The sequence below is a fragment of the Canis aureus genome, chromosome 7, assembly GCF_053574225.1.
Source record: "Canis aureus isolate CA01 chromosome 7, VMU_Caureus_v.1.0, whole genome shotgun sequence".
Classification (NCBI taxonomy): Eukaryota; Metazoa; Chordata; class Mammalia; order Carnivora; family Canidae; genus Canis; species Canis aureus.
In genome coordinates, this window is record NC_135617.1 from 57,730,000 (window position 1) to 57,745,480 (window position 15,481).

Below are 15,481 nucleotides of genomic sequence, written 5' to 3' on the forward strand. Positions count from 1 at the left end.
ACCTCTGTGTTTATTCCCACATAATAGTTTGACTACATCAGACACTCTGTAATCATGTGTGTGTTTGACTAGTTAAAGAAATGAAGGAGGCCAGAAACTAAGGGGTATAACTTGATTCCCTTGGAATTTCCTTTTGCAGAATAAAGTCTGAGGTGTAATGAATGACAGTGAGACAATATTTACCTTTTTTTTCAGCATGGGCCAATAAAATACAAGCTCTGATGGCTGCTGCAAGTATTAGGCAAAGTAGAATTCCCAAAGGAAATGGATCTTATTCTGTCGGTTGTACAGATTTGATGTTTGATTATACTAATAAGGTAAGGCTTTGATTAATACCACTTATCTTTATATTCTAATAGTGACTCTTACTGTTGCCCACTGGTAGGTTTTGAAACTTGCTCTTGCTCTCCCCCGACAATGACTCATTTTGCCATTTGCCTTGTTCCATGGGAAGCATTTTGCTAGTTAAATCATTCTTCAATGTGTTGTTGTCATCTGATTAATTTATCTATAAACTCTATTTTCCCCTTCCTTAATGGTTGAAACCAGCTTGCTCATCCTTTCTTTCCACTCAGAAAGTATATTGCTTTATTTTGCTTCTCTTTCTTCTGTATTCAGTCACCGCAGCAGCTTAAAAAGTTTTCTCTGGACCTCTCTGTGAACAACAGAGGTATTTGGGTCTCAACTAATCAAATATGCAAAGTGGCTATTGGAACATAGTGGAGAAGCAACGTTATTAAGAGTACATTAATTTCTTTCCTCTACAGGGCACCTTTTTGCGTTTGTATTATCCATCGCAAGAGGATGACCACTCTGACACGCTTTGGATCCCAAACAAAGAATATTTTTTTGGTCTTAGTAAATATCTTGGAACACCCTGGCTTATGGGCAAAATATTGAGCTTCTTTTTTGGTAAGATTTCCATTGATCCTGCCTCTTAGGTGCTAGAATATAAGAAAACCTTGAAAACAGCAAAAGTTTCAGGCAAAGATCAAAGTAGATTTCTTGAGACCAAACTTTTCTTAAAATGACAAATTATTTCTTAAAAGCCCAGGTAACTATCAGAGAATCAAGGGTTCTCATTTTGTTTGTTCTGCATACATTGGGGTAGATGGAGAGAGTGAAAGTGTCGGAATTTACAATTAATCTGTCTATGACTGGTCCTTAATTTTTCTGCTTTACATACTGTGGGGGAGCAGTAATCTGGTGAGTAAGTAGCAGGCTGGCTGAGGTGCTCACTGCTCTGTGTGCTCTGTAGGAAAGTGAAAGCTAATTTCTCACCCATAATAAACGGGGAGACTTACTCTCATTTCCATTGTCCACCCCCAAGGAACTAGCTTCTCTCACCAAGACAATCTGCTATGCATTCATCACTTAATTTGTCTACATCACACTAACATAGACAGTTCCTTCCTTCTCTGTTTGATCAGACACCTCTGTTGGGCCAGTGTTAACTCGGTCTTCAAATTTCCTTCTCAAACCTGCCTACAACTTTGGGCATTCATTTTAAAGGTCTCCCTGTAGTTTTCTTTAAAAACCACTCTATAACAGAAATGATGGAAATATAACTACACTTCTTTATGGTGCTGATTAAATTATAAATCACTTCCATGGCAGTCATCACATCCAATCTTCATGACTGCATCTCTGTTTTATAAATAAGAAAAAGGAACCCAAGTAACTGAGAATAGTAATGACATTAGCAATGGAGAGGTGAAGGAAGAGAAGACAATATCTTCCGTGTTCTGGGACCCTTACCATGTCACGAGATGAGTGTTATGCATATACTCCCTACTTAGATAACATTCTCACAACAGCCCTCTAAAATATCATCTGCTTTGTTTTATAAAGAGAGGAAACTGAAACTCAGAGAGTTCTTGTAACTTGTTCAGGGTCAGTAGTAAGTGGCAGAGCAGCATCCAAAACACCATCTGAGTGTTGATGAATCAATGGTCTGTTTCTCTTGATCATAACTAAATGAGAATGAAAGGAGTCCCTGATTTGAAGATCCTGGTTCTCAGTGTGATGTTCCTGAGGTTTAATTCAGTTTCAGAATATTCCCTTGGAAGTTTTGCCAACACCTGGGATTGGTACTAAGGAATAGCCTTCCTGAATACACCTGTAAGTAGGAAAGTGTTTCACCTTAATCTCAGAGCTGGCAGTGAGAACTGATAATTAATGATTTTATGGTCTTGGGGGAAACTGCATGCTTCAGGTCCTTGGTTTGTAGGTAGCCAGTAGCAGACTTTTTAATGAATTTCCTATTAGCGCATAAAAACATAGATATCAATTCCATGGTCAGGATTTACACTAAGAAGATGTAAGTTAAATTAACCAGCAACATTGGAGACATAGAAAACACTAATTATCGTCTCTCATTGTCTAGGTTCAGTGACAACTCCTGCGAACTGGAATTCCCCTCTGAGGACTGGTGAAAAATATCCACTGATTGTTTTTTCTCATGGTCTTGGAGCATTCCGGTAATGTTTAAGAGGCTAAACACTTTTAACTCCTAAGGACCAATGACCAAATGCCTATATACCCCCCTAAAAAAGAAGAGCAGATTTTGGACTATCAGTATGGCCACTGTGTTGGAGGAATTGCGGTTCCTCGAGTGTTGGCTGTGATCTATTGATCGGTCGAGCCCTATCTGGTCAAGTAGTCTATGCCTTTCTTCCAGTTCATAGGGACTAGCCTCACGATAAGAAGAGAAGGGTTTGCATTTTTAACTGTCACCCTTCTATATTATAATACATTCTCAAAACCATCCCCTGGGTTAGTTTAGGTCTTCTGAGAAATTGACACCAAGACTGGATTAGTCATAAAAGACATTTTTGAGTGAAACAGGCTAGACATGTGGGAACGAGACGGGAACTGGAGAGATTGGGTACGAAGAGTCTCAGATTAAAGGACACCTCAGGGAGAGATGCGACCAGGCCAAAAGAGGTGGTGTTTGACCAGAAGTTTCTTATCAAAGGAGTCCTACATCTCACTAGAATAGGCCTACATTAGTACCTATGCTGTGGCCCAGTTACTGGGTGTAGTCCACGGGATGCTTAGCTGGTGGTGGTGGATCTACAGGGGCAGGGGCTGGATGGGATATTTAGTCAATTATGCTCTCTGTGGCATGATCTCAGAGTGACACATTTTCATGACCTCCACACTCTCTCCTCTCCCATCCTCTCAGCTGCCTACCCTTCTTTCTACCTTCCTACCTCAGAGGATTAAAAGACTTTTGGAAATAGGTGGCTTTTAGTTGGCAAGAAATTGGGTAACATCTGCAATAAGAAATTATCTTCAGGCAGTACCTGGGTAGTTCAGTGGGTTAAGTGTCCAACTCTTGATTTCGGCTCAGGTCATGATCTCAGGGTTGTGAGATTGAGTCCTGTAGGAAGCTCTGCACTCAGCGGGGAGTCTGCTTAAAATTCTCTTTCTCTCCCTCACCCTCTGCTCCCTCCCCCTGCTCATGCTCTCCCTCCTTCCCTCTCTCTTTCTCTCTCAATCAGTCAACCAATAAGATCTTCAGTACCTTAATTGTGGTTTAGCTAGGTATTTGATTTCTACTTGACCAGTGGTTGGCAAGTTAGAATCTGAGGACCAAATCCTGCCAGCTGCCTGTTTCTATAAGTAAAGCTTTACTGAAACACAGCCACATTCACTCCACCTTTCCCATTGTCTATGGGTACTTTTGTGCTAGGACAGCAGAGTTGCGCAGCTGTGACAGCTGCTGTATTGCCTGCTAAGCTGGAAGTATTTACATTCTGTCCTTCTACAGAGATGTGCTGATCCTTGTCTGAGTAGGTTGTGCATGTTCAACAGTAGAAGGCAGAGTTCCTACTACCCTTTGGTTCTCTATTGCCATTTTCTATTGAAATTTCTATTCTATTGAATACATGATATGATTGAATACATTGTGCAGAATGAATGGAAAGGGGGTATGAATGTAGTTGCTTAGCACATGATTCATGTGTCCAATCATTTAAGTAACAGTTGGCATGTGTTCAGTCTTTGCTCTGTTTTTAGACATAGTTATAAGCACTGAAAATTATGAACTTACTTGCTCCTTCCAGTAGTCCCACCAGGTACCGTACTGTTACATAGGAAAGATCAGTGACTTCTCCAAGGCAGACAACTAATCAGTGGTGGATTCAAATGTAGTGGTCAGACTGCAGGTCCCATTCTCCTAAGCACCACACTGCACTGCCTTCCTACATATGCTGTCTTATTCAAACCTTACAACTGTTCTAAAGCAAAGGCATCATTAGTCTCACTTTAGAGGTGCAGACAAAGATTCAGCAATGTAATAATCTAAAGTCATATAGCTGATATGTAGTAGGGCCAAGATTAAAGCTCAGAACTCTCAAAGGTGATATTTAGAATCACTGCATCAGGGTGTCTCAACCTTGGGACCACCGACATTTTACAGGAAATCATTCCTTATCATGGATGGTGGTCCTGTGTGCTGTAGGATGTTTAGCAGCATCCCTCTGTCTACCAATTAGATGCCAGTAGCACCCTCTGCCCAGTCATGATAATGAAGATATCTCTAGACATTGTCACATATTCCCCTGAGAGGCAGAGCTGCCCCTTCAAGAAACACAGCTATCCAGTTTTCCCCCAGGCACTACAACAGGGGTATAATGGCCTTCCTCTTTCCAGGTTCATTAGTGAACACCCCCGCTCCCTAAGCATGGTACTCAATGCTTTCCTGTTTTGTTTTGAAGGACAATTTATTCTGCTATTGGCATTGATCTAGCATCACATGGGTTCATCGTTGCTGCTATAGAACACAGGTATGTCATCTGGGCTCTAACTTTCAAAAGATTTATAAAAAACATCGATGAAATTGTCATCCGTGGTTAAATGATGAGGGGGAATAAAGGAGACTGAGTTAAATGGCCAAGAGTTAAAAACCAGCTAACGTTTCTGGTGTTTATTGTGTGCCATGTTCATACATCATCATTTAATCTTCGGAAGAACACTTTGAAATGGTTACTATTATCACTGTCTTAAGGAGAAGAGAAATAGAGCTGGAAAAGGGCAAGTAATTTGCCCCAAACCCCACGGTGAGGAAGTGGCACCGCTGGGATGTGGTTCCAGGCATGAGTTTCCAATGGGGCCTCCTAGAATTGTGAAGATAGAGTGGGTGGACTTGACCCACAGCAATGACTTCTTCTTAGAACTCCCTTGGGGGCCTCTTTGATTTTAAAACAAATGTAGAATGGAAGAAGACAGGGAAGTCAGACCAGTGTGAACTTGGGGGTGGGGATGAGGGGAGGAGATGAAGAAGAGGAAGAGTGAGTGGAAGTCATTGACTCTGTATTGTAGAGATGGATCCGCCTCTGCGACTTACTATTTCAAGGACCAGTCTGCTGCAGAAATAGGGAACAAATCTTGGTCTTATCTTCAAGAACTAAAACCAGGGGATGAGGAGATACATGTTCGAAATGAGCAGGTATGTTGCAGCAGGAGGAGAGGAGATGGGGTGACTAAAAAGCATGTGCAAAATGATGACACTTGCCAATTTAATTTACATGCTGTAAGGTGTCCTCCTAGCTCTTCTACTTCCCATAGCCCAAAGACCTGTCAGAAGACCCTTGGAGTGACACACTTCCCTTAATGAAAAGTCTGGACCATAGTAAAAACAAGGACAAACATAAAAATCCTGGGAGAAGACAGTACATCTTCAGAAATCTTTTGCATTAGAACCTCCCACTTTAGAATCTCAGAAGTGCTAGAAAGGAAATTCACAAATACCCTCCTTTCCTATGTTTGAATCCTGGTGTCATCATTTCATGGTGGGGTGATCTTGGACAAATTACTCTGTTGTGCCTCTATGTTTTATCTGTTACAAAATAATGAATAATAAAAGTATATTTCTCACAGGGGTGTCTGGAAGATTGAGATAAAGCACACTGGCTTTCACCTCTGTGCCATGTTTTACAGTGGGTATTTTATATGTCCTTGCATTTAATCCCACCCACATTTCACTGAGGTAGGCTTTGTTACACAATAAATGGAAGCTCAGAGAGGTTAAGTACATCATCTGAGGTCACACAGCAGATAAGCAATGAGCTTAGGATTTGAACTAAGCTATAACTACCTGCAAAGCTGGAGCCTGTGTCGTTACATTGAGTTGTTTCCAGTCACTAATCACTTAGACATTTCCAGTTTAGAAGCACTCAACCATTTTTCCCACATGCAACTCCTACACAAACTCCAAAATAAGTGTCACTGCTTTTTATGTTGCCATTTCTTTTTTCTGATCATCATTTTAGGTACAGAAAAGGGCAAAGGAGTGCTCCCAAGCTCTCAACTTGATTCTGGACATTGATCGTGGAAGGCCAATTAAGAATGTACTAGACTTAGAGTTTGATGTGGAACAAATGAAGGTGAGCTTAAGAAAAAGCCATTTCCCGGGCACCTGGGTGGCTCAGTCATTTGAGTGGCTGAGTGGTTGAGTGTCTGCCTTTGGCTCAGGTCATGATCCTAGGGTCTTAGGATCGAGCCCCACATTGGGCTCTTTGCTCAGCAGGGAGCCTACTTCTCTCTCTACCTGCTACTCGTGCTTTCTCAAATAAATAAAATCTTTAAAAAAAAGAAAAGAAAAGAAAAGAAAAAGCCATTTCCCTTGTCCTGCAGTTCTTTATCATCTCCATATCATCTGCTTTTCTGCTGTAATGTGAGGTACGACATGACAAAGGGCTGCAAATTAAAAAAAAAAAAAAAAAAGTCTGTGTGAAGTGTTCCAGCAATGAGGAGTGCATTAGATTGCACCAGATATGGAATTGCCAACAGCCAGCTTTGAGCTACACAAATAGCAATTTCTCTGGTTCAACACAATACCTCCAGTGGAAGTATTGTAATTTCTTGGACGGCCCTTGCATATTTTTGAGCTTGATTCTGAAATGGTGGTCAGAGGTTTTAAACAGAATATTCAGATGGGGTGGAAGACTAGCAAAGCAGACAGCATGAACAAAGACCCAAAGTTGTGTGTGGAGGATGGAGTACAGAGGACAGATGGGACAAGACATATTTTAGTTTGGGCAGAAGATGATGGTCTGTTCTCCTAACACAGTGAAAAGTTTGTTGTCCCTTGGCCAGCCACTCCCTCTCCGGTCTCCATGCTTTCGTACACCTTGTCCCCTTGGCCTGACACATTCTTCTCCCTGAGTCTTGCTTAATCTTCAACTCGAATCAGGCTTCACCTCTTCCAAGAAGCTTTCTCGGACCCCACTGCCACCCCTGGACTGGTGAGCTGTCTATCACATGTGCTCCTTGGCACCATCCTGTTGTATTTGCATCATGCATCTGTATCTCTTTCATCACTGGTGGGCTGGGAGCTTATTGAAAATGAACAACGGTGCCTGGCACAGAGCAGGTGCTCAATAGATACTCACGGAATGAACACACTAATTAAACATGGAGTGAGGAGAGGCTGAGGTCCGCAATGATGTTGGTGTTTCAAGTGTGAGTGTCTACAAAGATCATTAAGTTCACTTCTTAACTACAAATGCTCAACATGTGTATTTGTGTGCATATATATATATATATATATACACATATGTGGTGTGTATGTGTGTAATTATATGTGTGCATATGTATGTGTGTGTGAGTTCATGTGAGTGTATGTGTGTATGTATTTTGTTTACAAGAAATCAAGGTACTTCCCGGACATGCCCGTGAAATGAATAATAATTTTATAATTTTAAAAAACCATTCTGTTCTAACAACCTATGAGATAGTGATGAATATATATCGTGCTTTTTCCTATAGGACTCTATTGACAGGGATAAAATAGCAGTAATTGGACATTCTTTTGGTGGAGCCACAGTTCTTCAGGCTCTTAGTGAAGACCAGAGATTTAGGTAAGAGAAGGAGGCAAAGAGAGAAAACAGTGAGTTATTGGAAGAGGGCAACTGATAATCCATATGAGATAGAATACTTATCAAATTCCTAATGAGGAAGGGATCCTTCAGGGTTTAGAAGTCTGTTCTTCTGCCTCCTTAAAGTACTCTATATGAATTTTCCCAGACAGAAGCCATCTACTTCTCTTGCTGTTAAAAATTCCCCCCATTCCTATTTATTTTCCCTCAATATTCTTTTTTTTTTTTTAAAGATTTATTTATTCATGAGAGACACACAGAGAGATAGAGAGGGAGAGAGAGAGAGAGAGAGGCAGAGACACAGGCAGAGGGAGAAGCAGGCTCCATGCGGGGAGCCCGATGTGGGACTCAATCCTGGATCTCCAGGATCACACCCCAGGCTGAAGGCGGCACTAAACCTCTGAGCCACCCAGGCTGCCCACCCTCAGCATTCTTATCTGCTTAAGGGCTTAATAGTTTCACTTGGAAATTTATCTTTACATATATACTTTATCTATGACATGATGGTTGTGATATCAATAGTATATCTTAGAGTATTTCTAGATTTCCCCAATATGCAAGGCATTTTTAAATTATTTTTTTCCATCTTTAAGATGGATAGAGATCTTGGGGCGCCTGGGTGGCTCAGTCAGTTAAGTGTCTGACTCTTGGTTTCAGCTCAGGTCATGATCCCAGAGTCATGAGATCAACTCTCAGGTTGGGCTCCACACTCAGCATGGAGGCTGCTTGAGATTCTTCCCCCTGCCCTGCTTCTCCCTCCACTGGCTCTCTCTCTCTCTCTCTCTCAAATAAATAAATAAAATCTTAATAATAATATACAAAGATGGATGGAGGTCTTAAATTACAGTTGAGTGAGAGTCAGGACCAGAACCCAGTCTTGTAATTTGAAAAAATATTTTCTTTCTTGAACCACGGCAGTCACAGACTTGATGAGGTCACGAAGAGCCAACCATATAGAAAATAGGACCCTTTGTAAAACTTCAGCTTATAGATTTTTAAAATCAGTTTCCACAAGGGAATTCTTTTCTTTTGCCTATTTATCATATAAAATGGAGTGTCCAAAAGGTCCAGGAACAGGATAAACTTACCTTTAAAAAGCAAGTTACATTTCCAAATGAATATACCCCATATGTTTCTCTTCAACCTCCAGACACTTTTCCAGGTAAAGTACCTCTAAATATTAAGTAACAGGTCCAACAGTTACTCTGAAAAAGGCATCATAAATCCACTGTAGAGTGTCCTGAAAGTCTGGATACATAGGAGCAATAGTACATATATTGTATCTTTTCAGACACTCCACAGTGTTGGAGAAATTATTACTTGTTTAAGAATCTATTTTGGGGTGCCTGGGTGGCTCAGTGGTTGAGCATCTGCCTTTGGCTCAGGTCATGATCCTGGGGTCCTAGGATCGAGTCCCGCATTGGGCTCCCCACAGGAAGCCTGCTTCTCCCTGGGCCTATGCCTCTGCATCTCTCTGTGTCTCTCCTGAATAAATAAAATCTTTAGCAAAAAAAAGAATCTATTTTGAAAGCAATGTAACAAAAATGAATAAAACATTTCAAAGATACTGTATCTTTTTAAAGGTCACAATTCCTAAGTGTCTCTTATAGAAAATAATTATATAATTCTAAGTCTGCTACCTTATAAAGCTAATCATATCCTCTTCTCACACTGAAGTATAATACCAGTGAAATACCTGTAATAAACTAGGATAGTGTATGCTCATCAATCCTAACATCATTAGAAATTCTGTACATCAGCCAGCATGTAACCAGCCTTCTTTTGTCATTGTCACCAAACTAGGTGCGGGATTGCCTTGGATGCATGGATGCTTCCACTGGATGATGCAATATATTCCAGAATCCCTCAGCCCCTCTTTTTTATTAACTCGGAACGGTTCCAATTTCCTGAGAATATCAAAAAAATGAAAAAATGCTACTCACCTGACAAAGAAAGAAAAATGATTACAATCAGGTAAGTATTAGTGATTTATTTCATCATCTGAAGCAGAAACTTGAAACTTGGATAAACGTCAAAAAATACCATTTGGTAGGCATGATAGCATTGTTAAATTCATTGTCTAGACTTTGAACAAGGGAGAATATTGGATAATTTCAGGGCCTAAATGCATTTATACTTGTTCTTTTTAAAAATACTGTTGTTTTGAGTAGTGTTAACATATGTCCTTCATATACTGATAATTAAAATTTGCATTAGGATGCATGCTATTTTTATGTAAACACAAGAGCAGGCTTATGCATTTGGGGGCTGGGGTAAGGAGAAGTATTCCATCATCAGGCTAGAGTAGGAACTCTGGAAAAAAGTCGGAGCATCTGTTGAGATCTGCAGTGTGTACCTTTTTAAAAGAATATGGATTTATAAATTCCCCAAAGCTATCATGGGGTACCCTTGAGCATTAGCGATACGCTGATATCATGGATGTGAAAAAGAAACCCCAGTAGAAGCTTTGAACTCAACAATGTGGTGTTACAAGGCAGGGCTCATCCCTCTTCTGTTAGAAACCTGATTTATTTCAAAGAAGTAAAGAAGAGGTGGTAAAGAAGGAAATATGAATTGTGAAGGCAGTCAACACTACAGGGCCAGAGACTAGAGTGTTTTCTACCTGAGGAGTTCAGGAGAGGCTGCTTGGAAGACACGGGAGTAGAATCAGTCTTGAAAGATCAAGAAAGATAGTGAGGAGGGTCTGGGTAGTTTAGTTAAGGACCTCAGTTTAGTTTCGAGTTAAGGACTTCAATACTCATACATGCAAGTCTATTTAACCCTAAAACAGAAACAATGCAGAACACATAGCCTCCCTCAACCCCGCTTCCTTACTAGGCTCTTACTTTACCTTTTTTTTTTTTCCTTTCTCTGTGAGGAACCTGGAAAGAACAGCTCATATTCCACAGTTCATCCTTCCTTCCCTTTACACTTTGACTCCTGTGGGCTAGCTTCCCAGACCCCCACCAGTGTACTGAAACTGGCCCTACCAAGGACATAAAAGGTCAAGCAGCCTGTCTGCTGCCTGGACCTTGCTCCCTGCATCCATTCAACTTTGTGGACTTTCCCTATTTCTTCCTCTCCAGGATCCCACAACCCTACTCTTTCCTGCTCCTCCCATTTAGACTGCTCCCCCTTTTTCTCTCCACCATCTCCTCCTGAGGCCATTCCTCCACTGCTGGTAGTGTCTGGGTGTCTGGTTACAACTCTGTTTCCACCTTCTTTGTGCCTCTGACACTCATGTTGTGATTGGAAGCAGGCAAGATGGAGCAGGAGGCGAGGCAGGTGGCTCTGGTTTGAGTAGAGATAACTTAAAGAGTGGTGGGCAGCTTATAAGCAGCAGCGAAGTGAAGAGGAAGAGGTATACTAGGCAGGGCTGGAAAGATGTATTTTAACCTTGGAATCTCCTAGCTTGAGCCAGAGAAATCTGGGTAGAGATGTCTGGCCACACACTGGGAGAGTATAGAATTTGTGTCTTATACATGGAATCCTTAGAGTAGAGAAGACTATCAAGTGGGATGAGAACTGGTCTGAAGACAGAACCTTGAGGAATATCTATATGTATATGAAGAGCCAGTGGAGAACAGAGTAGTTAGGGGGAAAAGGGAAGGTACACATACACAAGGGAAGAGAAGATCAAAGAAACAAAGGGGAATAAAATTCCAAGAAAGTACCAAATGTCTTAGAGGCAGTAGAAAATAAGCACTAAAAAAAAAAAAAAAGCTACTATACTTGATGTTAGGCTGTTGGTGGATTAATTTTTTTTTTATTTTTTAAAAGACTTTATTTATTCATGAGAGACACAGAGAGAGAGGCAGAGACACAGGCAGAGGGAGAAGCAGTAAGGAGCCTGATAAGGGACTTGATTCCAGGACCCTGGGATCACAACCTGAGCTGAAGGCAGACGCTCAGCCACTGAGCCACCCAAGTGTCCCCATTGGTGACTTTAAAGAGCAGCATAAATGATACCTACAAGGTACTTAGAGTTTTGATGGTACATGGAAAGGGGCTTTTTCCTTAAATCAACTTAATCCAAGGCTTACGGACAGTGAGTTTTGACCAGCATCAAATAGGTATGAAGTTAGTCCTGTTGGTAAGCAAATATAATAGGCTTCTGGCTCTGAGTACACAGTCCCTGCAATATGTAGCACATTGTATGAACTCAACAACAACAACAAAAAAGCTGGAATCATTTCTTCTAAAGCCAAGATACCAAGGAAGAGTAGAATCTTTATGTAAGGGAGAAAGTGAATAAATACTCTAAGACCCCTGTATGCACAACCTGTGATCCACAAATACATCTAAAGAGATCAAATGTACAAGTTTTATTTTCTTAGTTTTCAGTAGAAGCCAGCCAGGCCAGTATCCTAACTGCACCCTAACTACAAACGTAATTAATTTTGTCAAACAATGTGATTTATTAAATGTCTCATTTCTCTTTCAGGGGTTCAGTCCATCAGAACTTTGCTGATTTCACTTTTACAACTGGCAAAATAGTTGGATACATATTCACATTAAAAGGAGATATAGATTCAAATGTAGCAATTGATCTTTGCAACAAAGCTTCATTGGCATTTTTACAAAAGCATTTAGGTAAGAAACTAAGAGTATTTCATGACATAAACCAGGTGATGCTTAGGATAGAACTGTCTTAATACAGTCCTATTTTAACTATCTGCGGTTGGTTTACAATGTAACGTAGCCGCAAATCAATTTGAAAACAAAAACTTGAGAGATGTACTTTTGCTGCTTTGTATGCTATGTATATCGGAGACAGCCAGTCTACCTGTTAAAAGTAATAGTCTTTCTGTGCAGACTTGCAGACTCCTGTGCTGAGAGGTCCCGGCAGCGCCTAATCCCATCTCTCTCTCTCTCTCTCTCTCTCTTTATTTTTTTTTACATTTTTTTTTAATTTTTATTTATTTATGATAGTCACAGAGAGAGAGAGAGAGGCAGAGACACAGGCAGAGGGAGAAGCAGGCTCCATGCACCGGGAGCCCGATGTGGGATTCGATCCTGTGTCTCCAGGATCGCGCCCTGAGCCAAAGGCAGGCGCCAAACCGCTGCGCCACCCAGGGATCCCCTCTCTCTCTCTCTCAAATTTATTTAAATTCAATTTGCCAACATATAGTGTAACAGCCAGTGCTCATCCCATCAAGTGCCCATCTCTCATTGAGATGCAGCAGCCAGGAGCAGCTCCCAGGGAGCCAACCTGCCTCCACCCGCCCCCCCCCCCCCCCCCCCCCCCCCCGCCCCGTCATCCGTAATTTGTGGGGCTGTGCTGCCACCTGGCGGTACTGAACTGAAAGCATGAAAATGCTCTCAAAAAGTTTTACTAAGCTTATGGACATTTCTATTTTTCAGGACTGCGGAAAGATTTTGATCAGTGGGATTCTTTGATTGAAGGAAAAGACGAAAATCTTATGCCAGGGACCAACATTAACATCACCAACGAACATGACACTCTACAGAACTCTCCAGAAGCAGAGAAATCGAATTTAGATTAAAAGCACTTTTTTAAAGATCTTGTTTAAAAACTGTCAAAAAATGTGTGTATGACTTTTAATATATTTTCTCAAATAACTCATATTGGAAAATGTAGGCTATCCCATAAAAGTGATTGAAGCTTGGACTAGGAGGCTTTTTTCTTTAAAGAAAAATTGGTGTCTATCGAAATCATGCCAGCCTAAATTTTAATTTTACTAAAATGATGCTGTGTCAAAATTAATAACTACTTTTACATTCTTTAATGGACAAGTATAACAGGCACAAGGCTAATGAAAACGTGTTGCAATGACATAACAATCCCTAAAAATAGAGATGTTCTTGCCTCTTTTTTCTATTATAATTGAGTTTTAGCAACATGTTATGCTAGGTAGAATTTGGAAGCACTTCCCTTTGACTTTTGGTCATGATAAGAAAAATTAGATCAAGCAAATGATAAAAGCATTGTTTTACCAAGGATTAGGGATACTGAACAATTTCACTATGGTAACTGAATGGGGAGTGACCAAGGGTAAAAATATTAAAGCCAAGGCAAAGGCAGCAGATTAGAATGGATTAAAGAGAGTTTATAATTTGTTTGCATTTACTTGATGGTTTATCTCATGGATTCATGAGTCAAGAAAGGTGCGTAGGACAGGCCAGGGATTCCAGTTATAACACATTATTCACCCAAAGGCTGTGAGAAATAACCAAGGAAACATTCAGACTTTTAACTGGTTTATCTTTCCAATTTCATGTTCTTTAATTCTGTATGAGTATTGGGAGTGGATTAGCACAATAGAGGCATATGTTGCTTTACTGAGCATTGCAGTTTATTGAGTTTCTTACAATTGGGAGGTTCAAGACGTCAGTGGAGGAAGTAACAGCAGGTGGGGTAGAAATTGCAAGAGAATTAGAATTTGAAATGGGATCCTGAAGATGGGACCTCATTGCTGCAGTCTCATGATCAAACATGAATGGCTGAGGAGTCACTTTTTATGGATGAACAAAGAACGTGGTTTCTTGAGCTGGGATCTACTCCTGGTGGAAGATGCTGTGAAGATTGTTGAAATGACCACAAAGGATTTGGAACACATTTAGTTGATAAAGCAGCAGCAGAGTGTGAGAGGACCCACTCCAATTGGAAAGACTTTCCAATTGGAAAGTTTCTGTGAGTAAAACACTGTCAAACGTCTTGCAAGAGACATCGTTCACAAAAGGAAGAGTCCATCTATGTGGCAAGCTTCATTGTTGCCTTATTTTTAAAAATTACCACAGCCACCCCAACCCTCAGCAGCTGCCACCCTGATCAGTCAGTGACCATCAACATGGAAGCAGGACCCTCTGCCAGCAAAAAAGATCACAACTCATTGAAAGCTCAGATGATGGTTAGCATTTTTAAGCAAGAGTTTTTATTAAGGTATGTATATTGCTTTGTTTAGAAAATGCTATTGCACATTTAATATGCTACACTATGGGGTAAACATAACTTTTATATGCACTGGGAAACCAAAAAAATCCATTTGACTCACTTCATTTGTGGTATTTGTAGTGGTCAGAAACTGAACCCACATATCTCTGAGGGATGTCTGTAGTTGGAGGTGAAAAGCTTAAAACTTTATGCACTTAAATGTCTGGGAGTCACAGAAAAGGGTTCTTGTTTCCCGAGGAATATAAAAATGTATGCCACTCATCAGTTAAGTATATTTTGGCTTAATATACTGGGTCCTATGAATTCTTCATAATTGTTCTAAGCCTGTGTGAACAGGGGTAATCAGGACATTGTAAGTAAGCCTGGTTAAATATATCCCTAACCTCTTTGCTCAGTTAATAAGTAACTGTGTATTTTGATTTGGCACATCAGGCTATCAATGTTTTATGGTGCAAAATGGCTCATTTTGAAAAATGTGGCTTCTATCCTATAGTATTCTGATTGTTTAAGTTTTTAAGGAGTTATGTTTCTTAGCATGAACTGAAGGCTTTCTATAATCTGGCCCTACTGCATCTTCTCTGACCTTTTCTGCCACTAATCCACAACTGTATCACCTACAGGGATGAACCAAACTTATCTATTCTTTTTTTATTCTTATTCCAGGAACAAGCAATGTGCT

At 40.5% G+C, this 15,481-nt stretch overlaps 1 protein-coding gene across 6 annotated transcripts in view; it reads left to right on the forward strand.

The window, feature by feature from the left end:
• The window catches only part of PLA2G7 (phospholipase A2 group VII), a 42,241-nt gene extending 27,594 nt beyond the window's left edge, over positions 1–14,647 (forward strand). For all 6 annotated transcript variants that reach the window (XM_077903759.1, XM_077903762.1, XM_077903760.1 and 3 more), the window contains exons 3-12: positions 196–317; positions 768–912; positions 2,387–2,480; positions 4,725–4,793; positions 5,329–5,455; positions 6,279–6,392; positions 7,777–7,868; positions 9,690–9,860; positions 12,331–12,479; positions 13,251–14,647. In XM_077903759.1, coding sequence (XP_077759885.1) covers positions 196–317; positions 768–912; positions 2,387–2,480; positions 4,725–4,793; positions 5,329–5,455; positions 6,279–6,392; positions 7,777–7,868; positions 9,690–9,860; positions 12,331–12,479; positions 13,251–13,393 — 1,226 coding nt within the window. In that variant the 3' untranslated portion in view covers positions 13,394–14,647. The remainder of the gene's footprint in view (positions 1–195; positions 318–767; positions 913–2,386; positions 2,481–4,724; positions 4,794–5,328; positions 5,456–6,278; positions 6,393–7,776; positions 7,869–9,689; positions 9,861–12,330; positions 12,480–13,250) is intronic.
• The last annotated feature ends 834 nt before the right edge of the window (positions 14,648–15,481 follow it).